The following is a 22834-nucleotide window of genomic DNA, read 5'->3' as shown; positions in this document are numbered from 1 at the left end:
GAAGCAGAGGTGTTCTTGCGGGCCCTTCAGGGACAGGTCCCTGGTCTTCAGGTATCACCTGGGGAAGTCATTAAGATTGCCGCTTCCCACCAGAGCCTGCAAAGGTTACCTCTGTAGAGGTTCCCAGCAGAGGGTCCTAGTAGAGGTTCTCTTAAGGGTGTGGGGGCCAGAGCAGAGATGGTTTTACTCTCCACCTTTTCAGTTGGCATCTTTCTCTATTTGACCTTTTTTTCTTTTTTTAAAAATTTTCATGTCAGGCAGGTAATGTGCCAACATCATAACAAGGTTCGAGGTGGGTACACCTCACACGTGTGTGAACACCCACTCATCACGTGCATGGACTGCAAAGTTTGCCTTTTTAAACCTTGTCCATATATTACCATTATTGATTATTTTTATGTCAGTGGGTTTCCTGGGTGGAGATGTTATGGGCCTTCTGTCTGTTTTTTAGTATTTTTCTGTGCGTATTTCTCTTTTTTATCTGTGTATCATCGTTTTGTCTATCTGCCTTTGTATCTGTTCATCTATCCATCTGTCCATCCACCTACATTTCTTTCTTTTTTTTTTCTTTTTGAGCTGGAATCTCGCTCTGTCACTCAGGCTGGAGTGCGGTGGCACGATCTCGGCTCACTGCAACCTCCGCTTCCTGGGTTCAAGTGATTCTCCTGCTTCAGCCTCCCAAGTAGCTGGGATTACAGGCACCCACCACCATGCCTGGCTAATTTTTGTATTTTTAGTAGAGATGAGGTTTTACCATGTTGATCAGGCTGGTCTTGAACTCCTGACCTCGTGATCCGCCTGCCTTTGCCTTCCAAAGTGCTGGGATTACAGGTATGAGCCACCGTGCCCGGCCCATCTACCTGCATTTCTAACATGTCCACAGTCTCTTATCGAAAATCTATTGTGGCGAGATGGATTATTTGAAGTCAACATTTTTCAGATTTTAGAAAGGTAATGTGGTGCGAAACCATATATTTAGTAACATCTTCAGTGACGCCTGGGGCAGCACCGGGTAGCAAATTCATTACTATGTAGCAAAGTATGAATATTTACACTAAGTAAGAGTAATAAGTCAGGTTTTGTTGCCAAATGGCTTTGCTACAAACCTAGGAAACAAAGCCTGTGTTTTCAGAGCTTTCTCAATTGAGATATTGTAAACAAAGGACTGTGGACATGCAAAGAAAATTCAGAAAGATGAGAGAAAGCGTGATTCTTTGGCCTGATTCCCAAGAGCTGGATTTTGTAGGTAGGTCTAAAGTGGGGTGCAGGGATCTAGCAGGCCCCCAGAACGCTCTGATGAAGTGCATCCTTGAGACCCCCCTAGAGCAGCCCTACCTCAGGATAGGATAGGGACCCTGTACCCTTCCTGAGAGTGGACTTTGCTTCCCACACGCCCCAGAAGTTGGACTCTGATATTGCATAGGTAGGTTCCCCTGGGAGGGTCTGGAGTGTTCATTTGGTTTCCAGAGGTTCCTTCATCCAGAGATGGCCATTGCTCTGGTGGGATATGGGCATTAGTCTGGAAAGCCGTGCTTACCCACAGCAGGCTGGGGAGGGGTTGTGGGTAGCAGGAGGTCCCGGTTCACAGTGACGGCCTAGAAGGTGTTCCCCCAGGTCAGGAAAGAAAGCCCGCCCACTGGAGGCCTCCTTTGCTCTGTGCCACCCTCCCTGGGGCAGCCCTGGAGCCGTTCTGAGCCCCAGCTCGCCCCCTAGAGGCAGAGAGAGTGACAGCCCTGGGAGTTTAGCCTGGAGCCGCTGAGGGGGCAGGATCCTAGAGTTTAGGATTGAGGGGCATTACCCCCTCCCCATGACCTGCAACTGACGGCACACCCACAAGTCTTCAGATCCTACCAACTCCAGAATCTTCTGGAAAAGGAACGAATTTGAAACAGGCAGGCCGCGGAGTGGCCATTCCCCTCCAGAATCCCTACTGGAGGCAAGTCCTTGTTTGGTTGGAAGCAAAGTGTCCTGCTTGCTCTCTGAGGACATTCGACCCCAGTGCCTCGCCCTCATGCTGCATTCCCCTAGCCCACTCCTCATGAGTTTTGTCTGTGAGCCCCCTCTCTGGGCTTCCTGCAGGTACATGGAGTTCTTCCCCATCCCCTCCAACACCACCTCTGACTTCTACTTTGAGAAAAGTGCCAACTACTTTGATTCAGAAGTGGCACCCCGGCGGGCAGCAGCCCTCTTGCCCAAAGCCAAGGTCCTGACCATCCTCATCAACCCCGCGGACCGGGCCTATTCCTGGTACCAGGTGAGTGGGACTGGGGTGGAGTCCCTGTGTGGGGGACGCAGGGCTCCATCTGACACTCAGTTACTCACTCACTCAACAAATGTTAGTAAGCACCTACTGTGTGCCAGCCCTGAGCCAGGTACCTGGAGCATGGTGGTGGCTGAGAATAGAGTCCCTGGTGGAGGAGACAGGCGGAAATGGAAAGCCAGCCACCCTGGACAGGTTAACTGTCCACCCTCCTAGCATCATGGGGGTCCTGCCTCTGATTCTGACACTGACAAGAGGTGGAGGCTGGTTACACCTTGATGAAGCTTAGATTTGGTGAACAGCGATGCAGGATCATACTGACTGTGGCTTCCTCGCTGGACACGGGTGGGAGTGGGAGCTCAAGGGAGGACAAGACACAAGACTGCCATTCACAGTGGAGAAGGCGGGCACCTGACCAGGTGAGGCAGTTACCTGGACTGTGATAGATGAAGAGGGTGTGGATCCGAGCCTCTATCTGGGACATGTATGAACCAGAGCTGTCTTTTCTTTTTTTGAGACAGAGTCTTGCTCTGTCGCCCAGGCTGGAGTGCAGTGGCGCGATCTCAACTCACTGCAACATCCGCCTTCCGGTTTGAAGTGATTCTCCTGCCTCAGCCTCCTGAGTAGCTGGAATTATAGGTGTGCACCAGCATACCAGGCTAATTTTTGTATTTTTAGTAGAGACAGGGTTTTAGCATGTTGGCCAGGCTGGTCTCAAACTCCTGACCTCGTGATCTGCCCACCTACGCCTCTCAAAGTGCTGGGATTACAGGAGTGAGCCCGCGCATCCTGAACCAGAGCTCTCTTTAATGCCTATGACCTGACTTAATTTCCTGCCTGCCAGCCCACTGAGCCTGCAGGAATGCTTTCAGGCCTTCCCTGATGGGGTAGGGGGAGTCCCTCCCCTGGCTCCCAGCATTCCTGTAATCATGCCGCACAGCCAAGAACTGTGATTCAGAAGTGGTGCCCCAGCAGAAAGCCACCCTGTTGTCCAGGCCAAGGTCCCGAGCATCCTCATTAACCCAGCAGACTAGGCCTGTGCTTGGTGTTGGGGAGGGGGTGGGGCCCCGGGTCTTATAGCCCATGGTTGCCAGAGAAGTGTCCCCTGTCCTGGCTGGGACAGCCTCTTCAGGCCTGGCCTGACCCACCACTTTGAGGCTCTTTTCTCAGATGTGACAGTGGCTGCCTCCCGCCTGGGACCTCGTGGTCTCATCCACGAGGCTGGCACCTGCCTCCTCTTTGCTCCCATGGAAGTCTCTCCTCCTGCCACTCGCTGAGGCTGGTGGGGAAGCCCCTTCTTACTCTTGTTCTCTAGGGCTTCTGTTTATGCCCTGATGTCTGCTTTCCTGTGGCTTTTTCTTTAGGAGAAGAAAACCGAGAAACCCTCATCGAGTGTTTCTGTTTTCTGCCGTGCCGTTCTCCCGCCTCCTGGTGCTGTGCAGGGAACGAGCGGTCTGCTTTCATGGGGGAATGTAGGGTGGAGAGGGAGCCGCCACAGGTTGGGTCAGTCCCTGTTCTGCACTGACACTGCTGTACATCTGCCACCTCACTGGAGAGGCAGAGGAGGGGTTTCATGTTTGTGTCCCCTTCTCAAAGATGAGAAAACCAAGTTTCAGCAAGTTTCATGTGGTGGCATTTGAATCCAAGTCTTCTAAATCTAAGACCCTATTCCTTTTTCTGTCCATGGTCAAGAGGGGTAAGGGAGAGAAGGAGAAGGGAGACTCATTGTCCCTAGGAGGACCTGGGAAGGTGCTGGAGGAGAGGAAGGGCAGTGGCCTATCTCAGAAGGAGGTTGGGATGAGGAGGAGGCTGCTGTGCACCATATTGTCTTGGCCCTGGGCTGTGTGTGATCCTCAGGGGAGGGGATTGGCGGCTGGGGGGTAGTGCCCGTTGCACAGGTGCCCGAGCTCTGGACTTCTGGACTTCGTGAATTCCGCAGATTCGGACCTCCCGTGGCATTATTTTAGGTGGTTCAGACCAGCCAGTCTCCCTTTTATAGTTCTTTCCCAATCCTTCTGATTTCCATAAAGGAGAAATGCTCACTTTAGTGCAAGTGGTCTTTTGTCCTTTCTAATACTGCCAACCTCTGCTTTCAACAAAGAAAGCAAGTTCAGGACCTGTTGCAGACATTTGTGTCTGGCTGGAGTTTGAGAACATTGCTTTGTTTTTATTGCATTTATGAGTGGTTGCCTTCTATATATGGTAACAGTGCAGCGGCATGATCTCGGCTCACCGCAACCTCAGCCTCCCAGGTTCAAGCGATTCTCGTGCCTCAGCCTCCCCAGTAGCTGGGACCGCAGATGGCCACCACCATGCCGGCTAATTTCTGTATTTTTAGTAGAGATGGGGTTTTGCCACATTGGCCAGGCTGGTCTCAAACTCCTGACCTCAAGTGATCCACCCACCTCAGCCTCCCAAATTTCTGGGATTACAGGCGTGAGCCATCATGCCCGGCCTCAGGAAACCCTGATTTAGTCCAGCTCCCGTATTTCGAAGATGGAGAAGTTGGGGCTCTGGGAGCAGTGGCTTCCCCTGACACAGGACACGGTGAGAGGCAGAGCCAGGACTCAGACCCAGAGCTTCTGGGTCCAGCTGAGGATCTTCTGGTCACCTTGCAGGCTGCTGTCCCTCTGAGGCCACTTCCTTTGTGCCCTCCATGTGGCATGCTGACCCTCTTTCCTTGCCTGCAGCACCAGCGAGCCCATGACGACCCAGTGGCCCTAAAGTACACCTTCCATGAGGTGATTACGGCCGGCTCCGACGCATCCTCGAAGCTGCGTGCCCTCCAGAACCGCTGCCTGGTCCCCGGCTGGTACGCCACTCACATCGAGCGCTGGCTCAGTGCCTATCACGCCAACCAGGTAGCTGCCTGTCCCTGACCCTTGTGAGGGCAGTCGCAGTACTGGCTTGCTGTGTTTAGCAGAGAGCCTCCAACTCTTTCTCACCAGCCACGGGGACAGATATGCCCTCCTTGGAGAGCTAGACCCTTGGGTCTATAAAAATATTTTATTATTATTATTATTATTTTGAGACAGGGTCTCACTGTGTTGCCCAGGCTGGAGTGCAGTGGTGTGATCTCAACATTGTAGCCTCGATGTCCCGAGCTCATGCAATCCTTCCACCTCAGCCTCCTGAGTAGCTGGGACTACAGGTGTGAGCCACTGTACCCAGCTACTTTTTTTTTGTTTTGTAAGAAACAAGGTCTTACTATGTTGCCCAGACTGGTCTCAAACTCGTGGGCTCAAGCAATCCTCCCTCGGTCTTCCAAAGTGCTGGGATTACAGACGTGAGCCACTATACCTGGCCTAAAAAGACTGTAGACCTGTTTACCCCAAGGTTGACCTCCCCAAGCCTGTGTCCCGTCACCACAGACCCTGTAGCCCTAAAGGAACCCAGAAAGCCCTGAGGCAGGCAGGTGGGAGTGAGGAGCCTGGGTGTGGTGAAATAGGGAGAGGCTGATTGGAGGGGTGGGCAGGAACCCAATCATACCAGCTATGTATTTATTTATTTACTAAGAGATGGAGTCCCGCTCTGTCTGTCAGCCTGGAGTGCAGTGGCATGATCTCGGCTCACTGCAACCTCTGCCTCCCGGGTTCAAGCGTTTCTTCCATCTCAGCCTCCCAAGTAGCTGGGATTACAGGCATGTGCCACCACACCCAGATAATTTTTGTATTTTTAGTAGAGATGGGATTTCACCATGTTGACCAGGCTGGTCTTGAACTCCTGACCTCAAGTGATCTGCCCGCCCCAGCATCCCAAAGTGCTGAGATTACAGGTGTGAGCCACCGTCCCCGGCCATACCAGGCCTTTTAGGCAAACTTGTGAAGTGTTTGAGCAGGAGAGTGACATGGACTGGAAGCTCAGAGAGAGGCCAGAGAGGGATGTTTGTAGGGACCTGAGGGGCAGGCAGAGTTTTGGTGAGAGCTTAAACTCTAGGAGAAATGGCATTGGGCAGCAGAAGCTGGTGGAAAGCAGGCATGAGACCACAGAGGCCTGAGCTTGGGAATACCTGCCCTTCAACGAGGGAGGAGGAGCCCGATTCTAGAGGGTGCAGGGTCCCGTGTTTATAAGCAGGCCCGTTCCTGCGGCTGTGGCTGTTGCCCTTGTTTGCCACCGAAGTCAAAGCAGGTCCCGATCCCCTTTCTCCCTTTCCTCCTTTCCAGATTCTAGTCTTGGATGGCAAACTGCTACGAACAGAACCTGCCAAAGTGATGGACATGGTGCAGAAGTTCCTTGGGGTAACCAACACCATTGACTACCACAAAACCTTGGCGTGAGTGTTGCGTTTGCATTTTTGCAGGTTATTTCCCTGATTAGGCACCTGGGCCAAAAAAGCCAAAGGCTTGAATAATTATGAGAGAGGTTAATTAGAGTCAGCAAGTATGAAAAGTTATTAATATGACTTAAGTCATATTAATAAAGGTATCACCTTAAGAAAAAGGGAGGTAATGGATCTGTTCTACTCTGGTCAGACCATCCTGGGCTATTCTCTTTGGTCTGGGCTGAACATTTTCAGAGTGTTTTATGTAAGTAAATTAGATCAGTAATGAAGCAGCCATAGTTCCCACAAGGTTTTCTTAGCATTAGGTTGTTGTTTTTTTTCTTTTGAGACAGGGTCACTCTGTTGCCCAGGCTGGAGTGCAGTGGCATGATTTTGGCTCACTGCAACCTCAACTTCCGAGGCTCAAGTGATCCTTCCGCCTTAGCTTCCCAAGTAGCTTGGGACCTCAGACATGTGCCACCATGCCTGACTAATTTTTGTATGTTTTGTAGAGAAGGGGTTTCACTGTGTTGCTCAGCCTGGTCTTGAATGATCTGCCTGCTTCAGCCTCCCAAAGTGCTGGGATTACAGGCATGAGGCACCGCCCCCGGCCAGCATTAGATTTTGACTTATAATTTCAGGAAAAGGAAACAAATGTTGTTGACGGTTAATAACCTTACTCATTCAGAACGTGGTGCAAGTGCGTTGAGAATGCCCTCCCGCTGTGAGTAAGTGCCTGCCCGCGTTGCATGGGCTCAGGGCTGGGAGAGGCTGCTTTCCTGTGCTATGTCACAGATAAGTGACACACTCAGCTGAATAAGGGGACCCGCAAGAGGAGGAATCAAGTCACACTCCCTGGCTCCATTCTTGGGAAAGTCTTGCAGCAAGAATATTCCCTCTTCACTGTCGTGGGAGTTGAAGGTGGAGAAGGGAAGTCAGTCCTTCACCTTGAGGGAGAAAGGGCCACCTACTGAGGCTGTGGGCCATGGTGTCAGAGATGCCTGGGTTAGGGTCCCACATCCATTTTGAAAGGCTGAGGCCTTTCAAGCCTCACTTTCCTCATCTGTAAGTTGGGGATAAAGATAATCTCGGCCTCCTGAAGGTCACTGAATTGAATGAAAGCTTCATGTGGGGCTGGCTCTTAGTACATGCTTGGCATGCTCTTAGCTGAGTGCTTGGCACACACTAAGTGCTAAGTAAACGGTAGCTGCTATTGTCCTTGTCATCATCATCATCAGTATCATCACCATCATCATCGTCATCATCTATATCTATCCTGTGACCATTCAGAAGTCTCTGTTCTCCTCTGCTATTCATGGGAATTGTTTTCTTGATGACCTCATGCTCAAGGATCTCCTCATAGTTCCTGATCCAGGGCTAAATTCTGATGTCAGTATTCCTCCCTTCTCATAACAGCTTCGGATCTCATATCCCAAAAATGCCTTTGAAGACAGGATGGTGTTGGCAGTCTTGCTGTGTCATTTCTGAAGTTTACTCCAAAAAATGAAACTCTCCAGTGATAGGCATGCTTAAGTGCAGCTGTGGATACTGCATGTTTTGATAAAGATGAAATTTATTAAAAAGCAAAAGAACCTTCATTAAATGCCCCCCTCCCCCATGGGCGCTGGGAGGGGTAAAGAAGGCTTCTTGGGTTTAAAAAAAAAAAAAAAAAAACGTTACTCAGCATTGAGAATGCTCAGAAAAGATTTCCCAGAACATTGAAGGATGGGAAACTGTTCATGTAGTAGATTGCTGACGGGACTGTGGCTGCTTGGGCTGGAGAAGAGAAGACTCGGAGTGTGTGAGCTGCCCTTTGCCAGGAAGTAGGGCAGGCAAGTTTAGTGTAGCCTAGGACACATTTGGTCCCACAGATGGCACACAGCCCCTGACAGTCCTTGTGGGTTCAGGAGCAGTAGATTCCCTGGACTCGGCCATTCCTGGGGTTCATGAACATAGCTTTAAGGTGGGAAGTGGGTGGGCTGAGCCAGCTCCCATCCAGAGACTTTCCCACCTCCGCAGGTTTGATCCAAAGAAAGGATTTTGGTGCCAACTGCTCGAAGGAGGAAAAACCAAGTGTCTGGGCAAAAGCAAGGGCCGGAAATATCCCGAGATGGACTTGGATGTAAGTGGTGGACACACTACCTCTGGCACCTGCATACGCATAAGGGATCCCTGTATGGGGTTGAGGGGGGTTCTCTTCCCTTTACCATGCACTCAGCACATTCATGGCCTTAGCATTTCTTGGACAGTATTTGTAAGAGGAGGAAACGGGCTGAGACATGGTGGGTCAGAACTGATTTCATCAAACAAGTGTTGGTTACCTTCTACTAAGGGCTGGGTGCTGTGGGGTTTTGACGATGAGCCAGAGGTGTTCTCTGCTTTCAAGGAATTCCTGGCCTTGGAGGGGGATGAGTCCCAACACCAGTAAGTAGGATACAGGCAGAGAGTGCTGCGCACAGTCAGAGAGGGCACACGAGTGCTATGGGAATTCAGAACAGGGGAATGTCACTTAAAGCTGAGAGGAGTAGAAAGGCGCCTTAAAGGAGGGATGGGGGTCTCCGGAGTTGCGCCTAGAAGGAAGAGATCCATTTTACAGGATTTGGACTTATGGAATGGGAGGGTAGGTAAGAACAGCATGTGTAAAACATAGGGGAAATTTTAAAATATATAGGAAAAGGTCTTGTTATTTCCTCCTTCTGTTTTTTTTTTTTTTTTTTTTTAAGACAGAGTCTCGTTCTGTTGCCTAGGCTGTAGTGCAGTGGCATGATCACGGCTCACTGTAGCCTCAATCCCCCGAGCTCAATCGATCTTCCCGCCTCAGCCTCTCATGGTGCTGGTATTATAGGCGTGAGCCACTGTGCCTGGCCCTGTCCTGCCTCAGGTTTTGATGATTAATTCTTTTTGATGATTAATTCTGTCTCCTCTCCCTATCAGAAGAATTTTGACCTTGTGAGATATATTTTGATGCTCTTGCCAACTGGGAGTTCCTGATTGGAGGCTACCATTTAGAAGGATATTGTGGATAAATAAGAGGTGTATAGAGGGTGGTGCCAGAGGCGTGGTGTTTTTTTTTTCTTTTGAGACAGAGTTTTGCTCTTGTCACTGAGGCTGGAGTGCAATGGCGTGATCTTGGCTCACTGCAACCTCCACTTTCCAGGTTCAAAAGATTCTCCTGCCTCAGCCTCCCGAGTAGCTAGGATTACAGGTGCCCACCACCTCACCCGGCTAATTTTTGTATTTTTAGTAGAAACGGGGTTTCACCATGTTGGCCAGGGTGGTCTTGAACTCCTGGCCTCAGGTGATCCACCTACCTTGGTCTCCCGCAATGCTGGGATTACAGGCGTGAGCCACCGCACCCAGCCGAGCATGGTGATTTTAAAGAGGAGGTCACTCTTAAGTCAGCACACAAGGTCTGAGCTTTCCTTCCCGTTACAGTCCCGAGCCTTCCTGAAGGACTATTACCGAGACCACAACATCGAGCTCTCCAAGCTGCTGTACAAGATGGGCCAGACACTTCCCACTTGGCTGCGAGAGGACCTCCAGAACACCAGGTAGCTGCGGCCACCACAGCCAGACTGAAAGTTTGTGACAGCCGGGACGTCCCGCCACACGCTGAGCCAAACTGACCTGCAGAGTGGGAAGCTGGGCCCGGGCAGCCACGTACTTACGAGCAATACTCTGTGGAGGCCTGGTGGGGCCGGGGGAGCACCCAGGCGGGTCTGCAAGCGCCTCGGAGCACCCACCGCTGGGTCTGTGGCCTACGGGACCTCCCTCGCCAGCAGAGGTCCATTCTGTTCCCAGCCGCTCCTGGGGAGGCCGCTTCCTGGTAGGAGGGAGTCCATGAGGCTCTTTTCTGTCCCTCACTGTGTTCCACCGACCGTCCCCTCTCGTCACCCATCACTCCCTGCTTCCGCAGGGCGCCCCTCAGTATTCGCTGCCATATGTCCCTGTCCTCCAGGCTGTGGGGGAGGAGAGCCTGGCGGGGGCAGACAGACTGGACATTTCTCTTACTGTTTCGAGCCAGGCTCTTCCAAGTGGCCAGCTGGGTCCCCAGAGTCAGTCCTAGGCTGGATGGGAGGGTGGCCACCTCGAGAGGACTCCCAGCCTCCACATCTGGTTCCTACCTTCACATCTCACCCTCCCGTTCTGGGGAAAGAATCTCTGGTTCCTACAGTATCCACCCCATCCTCAAGGCTTCCCATGGGGCCTTGGGGCACTGCCTTGCCATGGGGCCCAGTTCTCTGGGCCCCACCTGCACCCCTTTCTTCCCCCTGGGATATGACATGTGTGGTGTTTCCTGTGGTAAAAGACTGAGGCAGGCCAGGGGTCTGCCAGTAACGTGTTCCCATGTACAGACGCGGTCCCCACACCCTCCCAACCTCAGGCCCAGGCAGACGTGGACGAGCTGGCGAGACTGCCGGCCATGGCTTTGCTCGGCCACCTGTGGCTGAGGGCTCCCAGAGACCCCCTTAACCTCCCAAATACTAAGAAGCTAAAGTATTTTAATATTTTGGTTTTTTTTTTTCTTGGTGCCAGAGTTTATACCCTGGGTGCTGGGGTCGCACTGTGTTATATATATATATAATGTGTATATATATATATTCTATTTTTTTTGGTTGGGTTTGTTTTTAATTCAGTCATACAAAGTGGTGGTAAGCCCCAGTCTCAGGGGGCGTTTCTGTCTTAGAGCTAGAAATGAGGTGGCAGGGAGGGAGGCTGTGTCCTCAGTGGCCTGGGGCCTGAGGAGACAGTAGGAAGGGGCCCTCCCCAGTGCCATGGCTGCTCTGGGGCTACCCCAGGTGAACAGAGGTGGTGAGATGCGCAGGGAAGACCAGCTCTCTCCAGGACATCGGGCTGCGTGAAGTCCCGTGACCCTGAGGGGATTTTGGCCAAAGGAAACAGCTAGTGCTGGGCTAGGAGAGCTGGGTTCAAAAACTGGCCCACCCCCTCTCCCTCACATGGTGCTAGGCTGGGAGCTGCCCTGAGAGCTGGAATGCCCACCAGGGCCCACAGAACTGTCTCCAGGCCCCTTGTAGACAGTGGGATCTCTGGGCTGATTTCTGGTTGGGGTCTGCTCCTACCCCACCCCGTATAACAATGTGAAGTGACTGAGGCTGAGGTGCCTCTCCCTGGCCCCCTCCAACTGCCAAATTCTGCTTCCCTCTGACCCCCAGGAAATACTTTCTAGAGAGCCTTGTCTTATTCAGAAGACTCTAGCATCTTGGGGCTGGAAGGTCCTTTGACGGGTATGAAACAGGTCCAGAAAGCGGAGGTGGCCTGCTTGGCCGATGTCATGGAGCCAGCTGGGAGCAGGGCTGGGCATTGAACCCAAGGCTCCCGGTTCCAAGTCCCGTCGTGCTCTACCAATGCCACACTGCCTCTGAGCCCATCCTTGGGACCCTACTCTGTGCCAGGTTCCTGTCCCTTCCTCCGTCACACCATGGTCATTCCAGGATATGGGGACAAACCACTCCTTCCCAGCCAGGGTGCCTTTGAGCCTTCTCATTCCGAGGTCTGCGTTTGCATCCCTGTCGTGTTCTCCCGCGAGGGGTCCTTCCCTAGCCTGTGGGGGCCTGGGTCTGTTCTGAGCTGATTCCCTTTTCTCCAGTTCACTGCTGGGATGAAGAAGTTGGACACTCAGTGGGACCAGCTGCAGATGGTTTCATGGTGTACAGAGCAGTGTCTCCATCATGCCTCTCGATGGGGCCTGCAAGCCTGGGAACCCTGGGCATCGTTGGGCCAGCAGGGATGAGCAGCAAAGGGTCTGAGGACAGGGTGGCATGTCTGCTTGTACACTCGTGAAGACTTGCCCATGCCATGGGGCCAGGGGCTCCTAGAGAGGGGCAGTGACTTCCAGAGTCCCATCCGTCAGTGAGGGGACCGGGCTGCAGGATGGGTGAGGATCTTACAGTTCCCAGGTTCTGAAATCTACCCTCTGGGCCTGGAGGCCTCTCTCGCAGAGCCTGGAAGGCAGGAGAGGTGGGCTGGCCTGGGACAGGAGCTCCACTTATCTCTGCCTCTGGCTGTGGGAAGGAGCAGGCAGTTGGAAATCCTGTGACAACAGAGATCTGGATTTTTGCCTGGGCCCTTCTGTGAGCCTGGGGACTGGACCTGCCATGTGTTCTAAGTCCGTCTGCCTGGGTCGCTGCTGCCACCTCCCCTCCCACTAACAGACCTTTCTTGAAGTCCCACTAGGCCCAGACACTGCCGGGACTTGCAGGTATGGGGGGGGGGCGTAGAAGGAGAGGCAGATAAGCTGCTTGAGGGGCTGTCAGCTAATGGGTACACGGACACCCCCTCCCGAGAAGAGGAAGCCACAGATGAGCGAGGCAAGCGAGGCCAGTCTTCAGTGTCCACCAATTCACTCTAAGCATTTGGCCAAAAAAAAGGAGAGAGAAATAGCTGAAATTGTTCAGGTGGCTCCACCATCTATTCTGTGGTCCCCTCCATGAGCCTTTGCCCCAGGGTGGGTGCAGGTGCGAGTGTCACCTGCAGTTGCCTGTCATTCAGGGTTCCAGAGCCTTCTGTGGTGGAGCGTCCTGCTGCTTGGGGATGAGTCTGAAGTTTAAAATGGGCCTTTTCTGAGTCCCCCTGATGAGCAGTCAGTGCTTCTGGGCCCAGCTAAGGAACCCATCTGTTTCCAGCAAAGGAGAACTGCTGCGCTGACCTGCAGAGGTTGGTGGTCCCAGCACAGAGTTGTGCCCGCTGGCTTGTTAGTGGCAAGAGCAAGTACAAAAACATTTTACCAAACATTTAATTATGAATGCCCACTCCCCAGCATCTATATCTAAAATTATTAACATTTTGCCACATTTGTTTTTCTCTCTCTGTGTATATATATATTTTCTCTGTCCTAATTTAAAAGTACATTGCAAACACCACGAAACTTGAGACCTGAAAGCTTCAGCCTGCACCTCCTAAGCATTAGGGCATTCTCCTACACATTGGCCCAGTATCACAGCCCAGACAAGAAGTCATTTCCCAACGACGTCTGCTATCCAATCTGTGTTCAAATCCCCCCAGTTGTCTCCCAGGTAACTTATGTCTGGTTGTGGAGTCAGCGTCCAGTCGCGGTGCACACACTGCATTTTCTAACTATGTTTTTAAAACCCCTTTGAATGCTGAAAGGTCTTCCCTCAGCTCACTTTGAGGTTTTAAATGACGTTGTTTTTGAGGCCCTCGGCCTGCTGTCCTGTTGAAGCCCCACATTCTGAATTTGTCAGCTTGTTTGCTCATGGTGTCACATAACCACTTCTTCTATCCCCTGTACTTTCAAGGATAATTTAGGCTACATGAGACTTTGCCTTTTGTGCTGGCTTGACAGCTTCACTTCTGCCTAAGGTGCGCCTCCACTGTCACCTGTACAAAGTGCCAAAACAGCAGAGGGGCCAGTTAGAGCAAGAGCTCTGGGGAGGGCCCGGAAAGGCTCCCTGGAGAAGGCCGCAATATCTGGGCCTTGGAAGGAAGGACTCAGGCCTCTGGAAGGAGGAGGCTGCATGCCTGAAGGCTGGGCCTTCGACCCTGGGGATGGGCTGCAGGGCACCAAACACATCATATGTCTCTTTCTGTTTTGGGGTCCCAGGGTTCTCATTTCCTGGAGGCCCATGGTCTGTGTGCACTGGAGCAGAGCCAGGCTCTGGGATGCAGCAGGGAAAAGCCTACATGGGGAACTGCCTCCCACAAGCTGTGGTGTGAGAAGAGCCCTGGCTGGCAGCAGGAGCTGTGAAATTTTATCCCAGCTGGGTGCATTTAGTGACTGCCTGACCATCTTCCTCCCAGGCCCTCAATTTCTTCATCTGTAGAATGAGCAGATAGGGGCCACAGCAGGGGTTTTCACACATCAAAGGAGGCAGCTCTGCTCTACTTGATGTGAGGATGAGGGGGGCCTAGACCCTCTGCTGCCCAGGCCCTTGAGGCAACACTGGGTTCCTGGCTTGACAGCTCTGGGCTGGCTGCCCTTGCCAGCTCAGACGGCTGGAGAGTTTTCAGCTCCCCCAAGGAATGGGCATAGGGTTTGTGTGGGGTCAATGCCAAGAACCTGGGGGAAACTGGCTGCATTTTATCCTAAGAAGTTCATCCCTCCTGCTCTTCTTCTTCTTTCTGGCCCTGGAGGAGAACGAGGGAGGAGAGGCTTTTCTATGACTGTGTTAGCTTTTATTATTAGCAAGAGGGCTCCTTTTGTAATTTGTGCATGAAATTCATGTCATTTCCTGGGAGAGGAGAGGGCCAACTGGAGAGGGTGGGGCCACATTGGGGAAGCAGGCAGAAGTTTCCTTCCCTTGTAGGGGGTTGGGGAGAGTGGGGGAGAGGGGATGCTACCCAGTTCGCCTGATGAGGGCTCTCGAACCAGCCGTTTTGGGTTGTGTTAAAGGTGAGACCTTCCTCCATTAATGTACAATCTCGAACTAACTGCTAATAAAGTGGGGTTCTGTTTGTACACCTTGGTCCTGTCTGTCTGACCTTTTTGCAAGGTGTGCAGGGGAGGGTGGAGTAGGGGTGTTTGCATGCATGGCCAAAGCCCACTTGTCCCCACCACCTCACGCATGCACACATGCCCACACGTGTGCACTCACATATGCACATGGTGATTTGGTCAACGCAGATCATTTCCACTGGGTTATGAATGGAAGAGTTCCCAGATAGAGCAGAGGCCTATCCTAGGGCAGCCACAGGGGGCATCTCAGATGATGAGCCCTCAGACAAGCTGGATTGCTCAGAAGCCCTGGGGGTCGGGCACTGGACCGAGGGGAGATTTGGGAGCTGGAACCATTTCTGCTACTAATGTATATGGTAGCTGGGGGGTGAGCCACTTTTACTGTTTTATCCCATTTCCCTGACCTTTTAGATGCATGGAGGGAGTTGGACTCTGTGGCCTCTCTTGAAGAACTTGCCTAAAAAATACAGATTCCCAGGTCCACTTTCAGAGATTTAACTCCAGCAGATGTGGGATGGGGCCCAACATCTTTAAGGAGCCCTTCAGTACACTGAGGAATTTTTAACGAGCCCTCCAGTACACTGAGGCAGCCCAGTGTAACTCTGGCTCAGAGTGGGAAACTCTGGCTCAGATCCATGGTTCCTATGGGTTCTAATTAATATGGAGAGCCCCACTGTTCAGGAAAACTTAGGGTAAAACAAATGACTTTGAAGCCCTCACAGCCTAATTGAGGGCCAGACTCGAGATTTGCCTGGAGAAGGAGAGTTCTCACAGGTAGGGGCCCAGGCCAGTGTCTGCAATGCAGGTGATCAGACTTGTTCCTTCAGAATCCCCTTGGGAAGATTGAAACAATATACATTCCTGGGCTCCCCCAAAATCTGCTCACTCAGAACCTCTGGGGTGGGACTCAGCACAGTGTACTTGAACACTCCTTGGTGTTCAGGGAAGTTTGGGAATGCCGAATCAGGCCACCATGTATGTCAGAGACGGTGCCCAGAAATGTGCACAGGTTCTGAGGGGCAGAGGAGGGGCATGCTGGAGATGCAGCTGGGCAGTCCTGCTTCCCAGAACCCAGTATGTTCAAAGTGAATGTACCACAATGCCACCTCTGATGGCACAAGGGCAGCACCTGCAGAGTCCTCTTTGGAGTTGGTCAGCTGGGAGCTTGGTTTGGGTCGGGTGGCCCTCACCAGCAAGAACACAGCTGGAGGCTGCATGGGCAAGAGCAGACCAAGAGGCATGGTGCAGAAGGGTGACTGTGCTAGCTGAGGGCTCAGCCTGCAATGGGGATTTTTGAATTTAAATACAGCTGAGATTCTGTTTTGAAAGAATCACTTCACTGAAAACCAGGTAAAGGTGCGGGTGCTCTCTGGTTGGAGTGGGAGTGAAGCTCTGGACTCTTCCCAGCTCACCTCCTCCCTGTCTCTCAGCCTATCTTGGAACCTTAGAATTTTTTGAAACACATTGTGAAAACCCAGCCCAGTTGCTTCCAGAGGTCCCAAAATACCTGCAGTTCTAACAGGCTGAGTGAATAGCAGCCCATCAGCCCCCCGTCACCCCCCACGGGGACGTCCACCCAGGAAATCTGGTGCCCCAGGAGTGGTTCGGGCTTCTAGAGGTGGGCAGTTCCCTTGGAGAAGCCTGGATTTTGTGTGTAGGGCAGTGCGTTTCATAATAGCAAAATGCTGGGAACAACCTAGATGTCCATCCACAGGGGATCAGCTAGGTAACCTCCGTTGTATCCATTCACTGTAACGATGATTCAGTTGAAAGTAATGAGCTCAGTCTCTAAGGCCTGCCGGGGAAATTTCTATGACAGACCTATACAATGTGACCATCATGGAAAGAGAACACTACAGTTTGTGTTTTTCCTGGGGTTGTAGATATATGTATCTCACATCAAACTGCTAGTAGGGGAGGAAAGACTGAGAAGGGGACTTTCAAAGGGGACTTCAGCCTTGGCTGAAATATATATAAGACAAGGATAATGTATTTGCATATCATTTGTGGAATGAAAAGTCTTAATGAAAACAGAAATGGACAAAGCAGAAAGGGGGACTCCAAGCAGCTAGAATTCCACGACCATGCGATGAAGGCCAACACGGCTTTACCCAGCCCTTAAGCTCCTATGGAGTTAAGGTCTGGAGAAGGCCTAGGGTGCCGGTGATGAATTTCTTGCCTTGCTGCATTTGTCCTAAGCATTCGTGAAGACCCAGAACTGAGGAGCCTGACCTTCCTGTGACTGTAGGCCAGTCTTAACTCCTCTCTGGTCCTAGGAGCTTGGCTTCCCCGAGCTGACAGATGGGGGAACTAGGGTTAATATCACCATTGCTGGAACAAACTGACACCATGTGTCTCCCAATATGATGCAATGGGAAGGACCCAGTGCAACACCTGGGAGATTCCTAACAAAAACATGGGACATGAATCCAGCCAAGGGGAACAGACAGACACATCTGTATTGAGGGACATTTTGCAAAATAACTGGCCTGAACTCCAACAATGTCAAGGTGATGAAAGATACAGGAAAGCTGAGAAATGGTTCAGGATTAAAGGATACTAAAGAGATGTGGTAATCAAATGCTATGTGTGACCCTGGAGGGTCCCGGACCATGAAACAATTTGCTATAAAGGATACCACAGGGACACCTAGCAGAATGTCAAGATGGACCATGTGGATTAGATAATACTCTTCAACCGATGTTCAATTTTCTGGTTTTGATTATTTTACTGTTATGAAAGAGTATCTAATGAAGTACATGTGAGCTATTAGTTTTTTGCAATTACAAGTAATTGCCACAATTACTTTTGCACCAACCTAGTATTTAGGGGTAAAAAGGAAGAAATGGAACTGAGTTTTAACTCCTGTTCTTTCTCTAATGGTACTAGATGATAGGTACTCATCAGATGCAGTCCAAAAAGTGTCCACCAGGGGGCACTATTATCCCGGCCTCTCACAGTGTAGTCAGCGTGAATGCCTTCTGGGAAGACTGGGCTGGTGGTTAATTGTGGTGTGGCAATAATATTATTAATATCAATAAATTAAATAATATAAATAAAAAGTATTTCTTATCCTGTGTCAGGCAGACCCTCTGCTTATCAAGTGCTATCTTTACAATTTTTTATTTATTTTTGAGACAGTGTCTCACTCTGTCACCCAGATTGGAATGCAGTGATCTCAGCTCACTGCAGCCCGAAGCTCCTGGGCTCAAGCCATTCTCCCACCTCACCTTCTGAGTAGCTGGTATTACAGGCGTGCACCACCACGCCTGGCTAATTTTTGTATTTTTTGTAAAGATGGGGTTTTGCCATGTGGCCCAGGCTGGTCTTGAACTCCTGGCCTGAAGTGATCCTCCTGCCTCAGCCTCCCAAAGTGCAGGGATTACAGGCATCAGCCACCTTGCCTGGCCTCTTTTAATCCTCATAACAATCCTCTGAGGTAGGTATTATCATTCCCATTGTATATCTGAGGAATTTCAGTTCAGAGAGGTTAAGTAACTCTGCCAGGATCACAGAGCTGGTAGTCATTGGCCCATGAGACTCCACAGCTTGGAGTCCACTAGACTGTCCTGCCCCCTGGGCCTGAGGCTGAGAATGTGTCCTGGCATACAGAAGTGCCATGACCATGAGGCCGAGTGGGGACAATTCACCGAGCCTGGCCCTGCCCTTTTCAGGGCTGGGGACTGGGTGGTCCTGGGAAGCTGTTAAAGGTGCCTAAAAGTATGTACACCTACAAATCTAAAACAGAAGTACAAACAGGGAATGGTATGAGAAGCAAGTCTCCTTCCACTCCCTGACCTTTGTCCTCCAACTTACTTCTTCAGAGGAAACCACCACTAGCAGTTTCTGTGGATCTTTCCAGAAATTGTTTTACATATACAAACAGTTGAGTGCACATGCATGCCCTGCTGGTGTGTACCCTCAGGCTGTTCTGCACTGCTTTTCCATGGTGCCTCTGGTCAGTGGGTGGAAGGTATTTACTGCTCTGCATGGCAGCACAGGGCTCTTCTGCGTGGGTACTTGGGTGGAGGGTATTTGTTGCTCTGCATGGCAGCAGATAGAGGGCTCCTCTGCATGGGTACTTGGAGAAGCTCTGCTCTATTACACCTTTCAGGGAGTGGGGGTAGAAACTGGAGCTTGAATTCCTTGGCCTTTGCCCCATTCTGGGATGTTCTCCCTTGGGAAGGAATAGGCTGCACAGCACAGTAGTCAAAATAGGCACAGCTGGATAGATCTGGTTTCAAATACAGGCTCAGTATTGGCTGTGTGACCTTGGTCAAGTACTTCATGTCTCTGGGCCTCAGTCTCTGCTTTTGTGAAGTGGGGATACTTACAGGACTGAGGTGACAGAGATGTTGTGAGGAGTGAAGAGACAGTGTCTGGAAAGCCCTCAGCAGGAGCCTTCTACACAGTGAGTGCTCAGTAAAGTCTTTGCCAGTTCCTGGTATCACACATATACAGACCCCATTTCTGAGCCTGAGCCTGGGGGTGGCACTGCCACCTTTGTCCTGAGGCTAATGAGGTTGGGCCGAGGAGTCAAACGGCTCACTCAATGTGGAAACTCATTACATTTGATTGTTCTTCCTGGGACCTTGAAATGGAAATGGTGGGTGATCTGGGGCACTGAGAATGACTCTTCAGAACACACACACACAACACCAACTTCACAGGAAAACAAGGAACACGAGAGACTGCTATAAGCAGCTGCACGTTAACAAATCAGATGCTCTAGATGCAATGGACAAATTCCTAGAGGCACACAAACTACCAAAACTGACTCAAGAGGAAATAGAAAATCTGACTAGACCTATAACAAGTCAGGAGATTAAATCGATAATCAAAAAACTCCCAGCAAAGAAAAGCCCACCACCAGATGGCATCATCAGTGAATTCTACAAAACATTTAAAGGAGAATTAACATCAGTCCTTCTCTTAAACTCTTACCAAAAATCTAAAGAGGAGAGAATATCTCCCAACTCATTCTGTGAGGCCAAGCATTACCTTGATACTGAAACTAAGACTCTACAAGAAAAGAAAATTGCAGGCCAGGCGCAGTGGCTCACGCCTTGTAATCCCAGCACTTTGGGAGGCTGAGGCAGGTGGATCACCTGAAGTCAGGAGTTCAAGACCAGCCTGGTCAACTTGGCAAAACCCTGTCTCTACTAAAAATACAAAAATTAGCCAGACATGGCAGCATGCACCTGTAATCCCAGCTGCTCAGGAGGCTGAGCCAGGAGAATCTCTTGAACCCAGTAGACGGAGGTTGCCATGAGCCAAGATTGCGACAATGCACTCCAGCCTGAGCGATAAAGCGAGACTCCATGTCAATAAACAAAACAAAACAAACAAAAACATTATATGCCATGATCAAGTGGGTTTTATTCCAGGAATGCAAGGGTGGTTCAACATATGAAAATCAAAGTAATATACCACATTATAAGAATGAAGGGGGGAAGAAAACCACATGATCATCTCAATTGATGCAGAAAAAGTGTCTGACAAAATGCAACACCCTTTCATGATATAAACGCTTAACAAACTAGTACTGGAAAAGAACTCTTTCAACATGATAAATGCCATATGTGAAAAACTCACAGATAACATAAATTTTTTTTTTTTTTTGAGACAAGGTCTCGTTCCGTTGCCCAGGCTGGAGTGTAGTGGCACAATTGTGGCTTACTGCAGCCTTGACCTCCTAGGCTCAAGCGATCCTCCCACCTCAGCCTCCCAAATTGCTGGGACTACAGGCACGTGCCATGCCTGGCTAATTTTTTATTTTTATTGTAGAGACAGGGTCTCGCCGTGTTGCCCAGACTGGTCTAGAACTCCTGGGCTCAAGTGACATCATTCTTAATGGTGAAAAACTGAAAGCATTTCCCCTAGGATGAGGAACAAGACAAGGATGTCTGTTTTCATAACTTCTAGTTAAGATTAGAAACTTCTACTCAATACAATACTGGAAGTTCTAGCCAAAGCAATTAGGCAGGAAAAAAACAAAAGGCATCCAGATTGGAAAGGAAGAAGTAATACTATCTCTACTTATAGATAACATGATCTTAATGCCTAGAAAACCCAAAAGAATTCATACGCATACACAAACTATTAGAGTTAATAAGTGAATTTTGTAAAATTTCAGGATACAAAATCAATACACAAAATCCGTTGAATTTCTATACACTATAATGAACAATCCAAAAAGGAAGTTACGAAAACAGTTCTACTTATGATAGCATCAAAAAGAATAAAATATAGTCCGGGCGTGGTGGCTCCCGCCTGTAATCCCAGAACTTTGGGAGGCCGAGGTGGGCGGATCACCCAAGGTCAGGAGTTTGAGATCAGCCTGGCCAACACGGTGAAACCCCATCTCTACTAACAGTACAAAATGAGCCAGGTGTGGTGGCGCGTGCCTGTAATCCCAGCTATTTGGGAGGCTGAGGCAGGAGAATCACTTGAACCCTGTAGGTGGAGGTTGTGGTGAGCCGAGATCATCCGCTGCACTCCAGCCTAGGCAAAAAGAGGTAAACTCTTTCTCAAAATAATAATAATAATAAATAAAAATAAAATATATAGGAATAATCAAGGAGGTGAGAGACTTGAATACAGAAAACTTTACATTGCTTGAAGAAATTAAAGATCTAAATGAATGGAAAGACATCTCATGTTTGATTAGAAGACTCAATATTGTCAAGGAATATACAGTTCTTTTTTGCAATTCCTATCAAAATTCCAACAGGTTTTTTTCCAGAAATGAAAAAAAATTCCTAATATGAAAATTCCTGATATTCACATGGAATTTCAAGAGACCCAGAATAGCAAAAACAATCTTGAAAAAAAAATGACACTGTTGCAGGACTCATGATTTCTGATTTCAGAACTTACTGCAGGCCGGGCATGGTGGCTCACACCTGTAATCCCACCACTTTGGGAGGCTGAGGTGGGCGGATTATCTGAGATTGGGAGTTTGAGACCAGCCTGGTCAACATAGTGAAATCCTGTCTCTACTAAAAATGCAAAAATCAGCTGGACGTGGTGGCACACGCCTGTAGTCCCAGCTACTCGGGAGGCTGAGGCTGGAGAATCACTTGAACCTGGGAGGCAGAGGTTGCAGTGAGCTGAGATCGTGCCACTGCACTCCAGCCTGGGCAACAGAATGAGACTGTGTCTCAAAAACAAAACAAAACAAAAAAACTTACTGCAAATCTACAGTAATTATAACAGTGTGCTACTGGCATAGGATAGACATGTAGACCCTGGGGTAGAATTGAGAGCCCAGAAATAAGCCCTCACATCTATTGCCAATTGATTTTTGACAAGGGTACTAAGAACTTTCACTGGAGAAAGAATAGTGCTCCACAACCTGGATATCACATGCGAAAGGATGAAGCGGAACCCTTACCACACACTATAGGCCACGACTAAGTGAAAATTGATCAAAGATGTAAATTTAAGAGCTAAACTTAGAACTATTAGAAACATAGGTGCAAATATCTATGACCTTGAATTTGGTAATGGTTTCTTAAATATGACACGAAAAGCGCAGGCAACAAGGAAAAAAAAGATAAATTTGTCTTCATTAAAATTTAAAAGACTTTTGTGTGTCAAAGGACACCATTAAGGCCAGGCACCGTGTCTCACACCTGTAATCCTGGCACTTTGGGAGACCTAGGTGGGTGTATCACCTGAGACCAGAAGTTCAAGACCAGCCTGGGCATCATGGTGAAACCCCATCTCTACAAAAACTACAAAAATTAGCTGGGCGTGGTGGTGTGCCTGTGGTCCCAGCTATTGGGGAAGCTGAGGTGGGATGACCCCTTCAGCCTGGGAAGAGGAGGTTGCAGTGAACCAAGATTGCATCATTGCACTTCAGCCTGGGTGACAG

At 50.0% G+C, this 22834-nt stretch overlaps 1 protein-coding gene across 1 annotated transcript in view; it reads left to right on the top strand.

The window, feature by feature from the left end:
* NDST1 (N-deacetylase and N-sulfotransferase 1) overlaps positions 1-14958 on the top strand; it is a 50472-nt gene extending 35514 nt beyond the window's left edge. The window contains 5 exon segments of the mRNA XM_017875768.1: positions 2080-2254; positions 4951-5121; positions 6424-6533; positions 8541-8643; positions 9957-14958. Of these exon segments, the coding sequence (XP_017731257.1) occupies positions 2080-2254; positions 4951-5121; positions 6424-6533; positions 8541-8643; positions 9957-10076 (679 nt within the window). The 3' untranslated portion in view covers positions 10077-14958.
* Positions 14959-22834: the final 7876 nt, after the last annotated feature.

This window comes from Rhinopithecus bieti, unplaced genomic scaffold, assembly GCF_001698545.2.
Source record: "Rhinopithecus bieti isolate Rb0 unplaced genomic scaffold, ASM169854v2 scaffold_7673, whole genome shotgun sequence".
NCBI lineage: Eukaryota > Metazoa > Chordata > Mammalia > Primates > Cercopithecidae > Rhinopithecus > Rhinopithecus bieti.
This window is presented reverse-complemented; position numbering and strand designations above follow the sequence as displayed.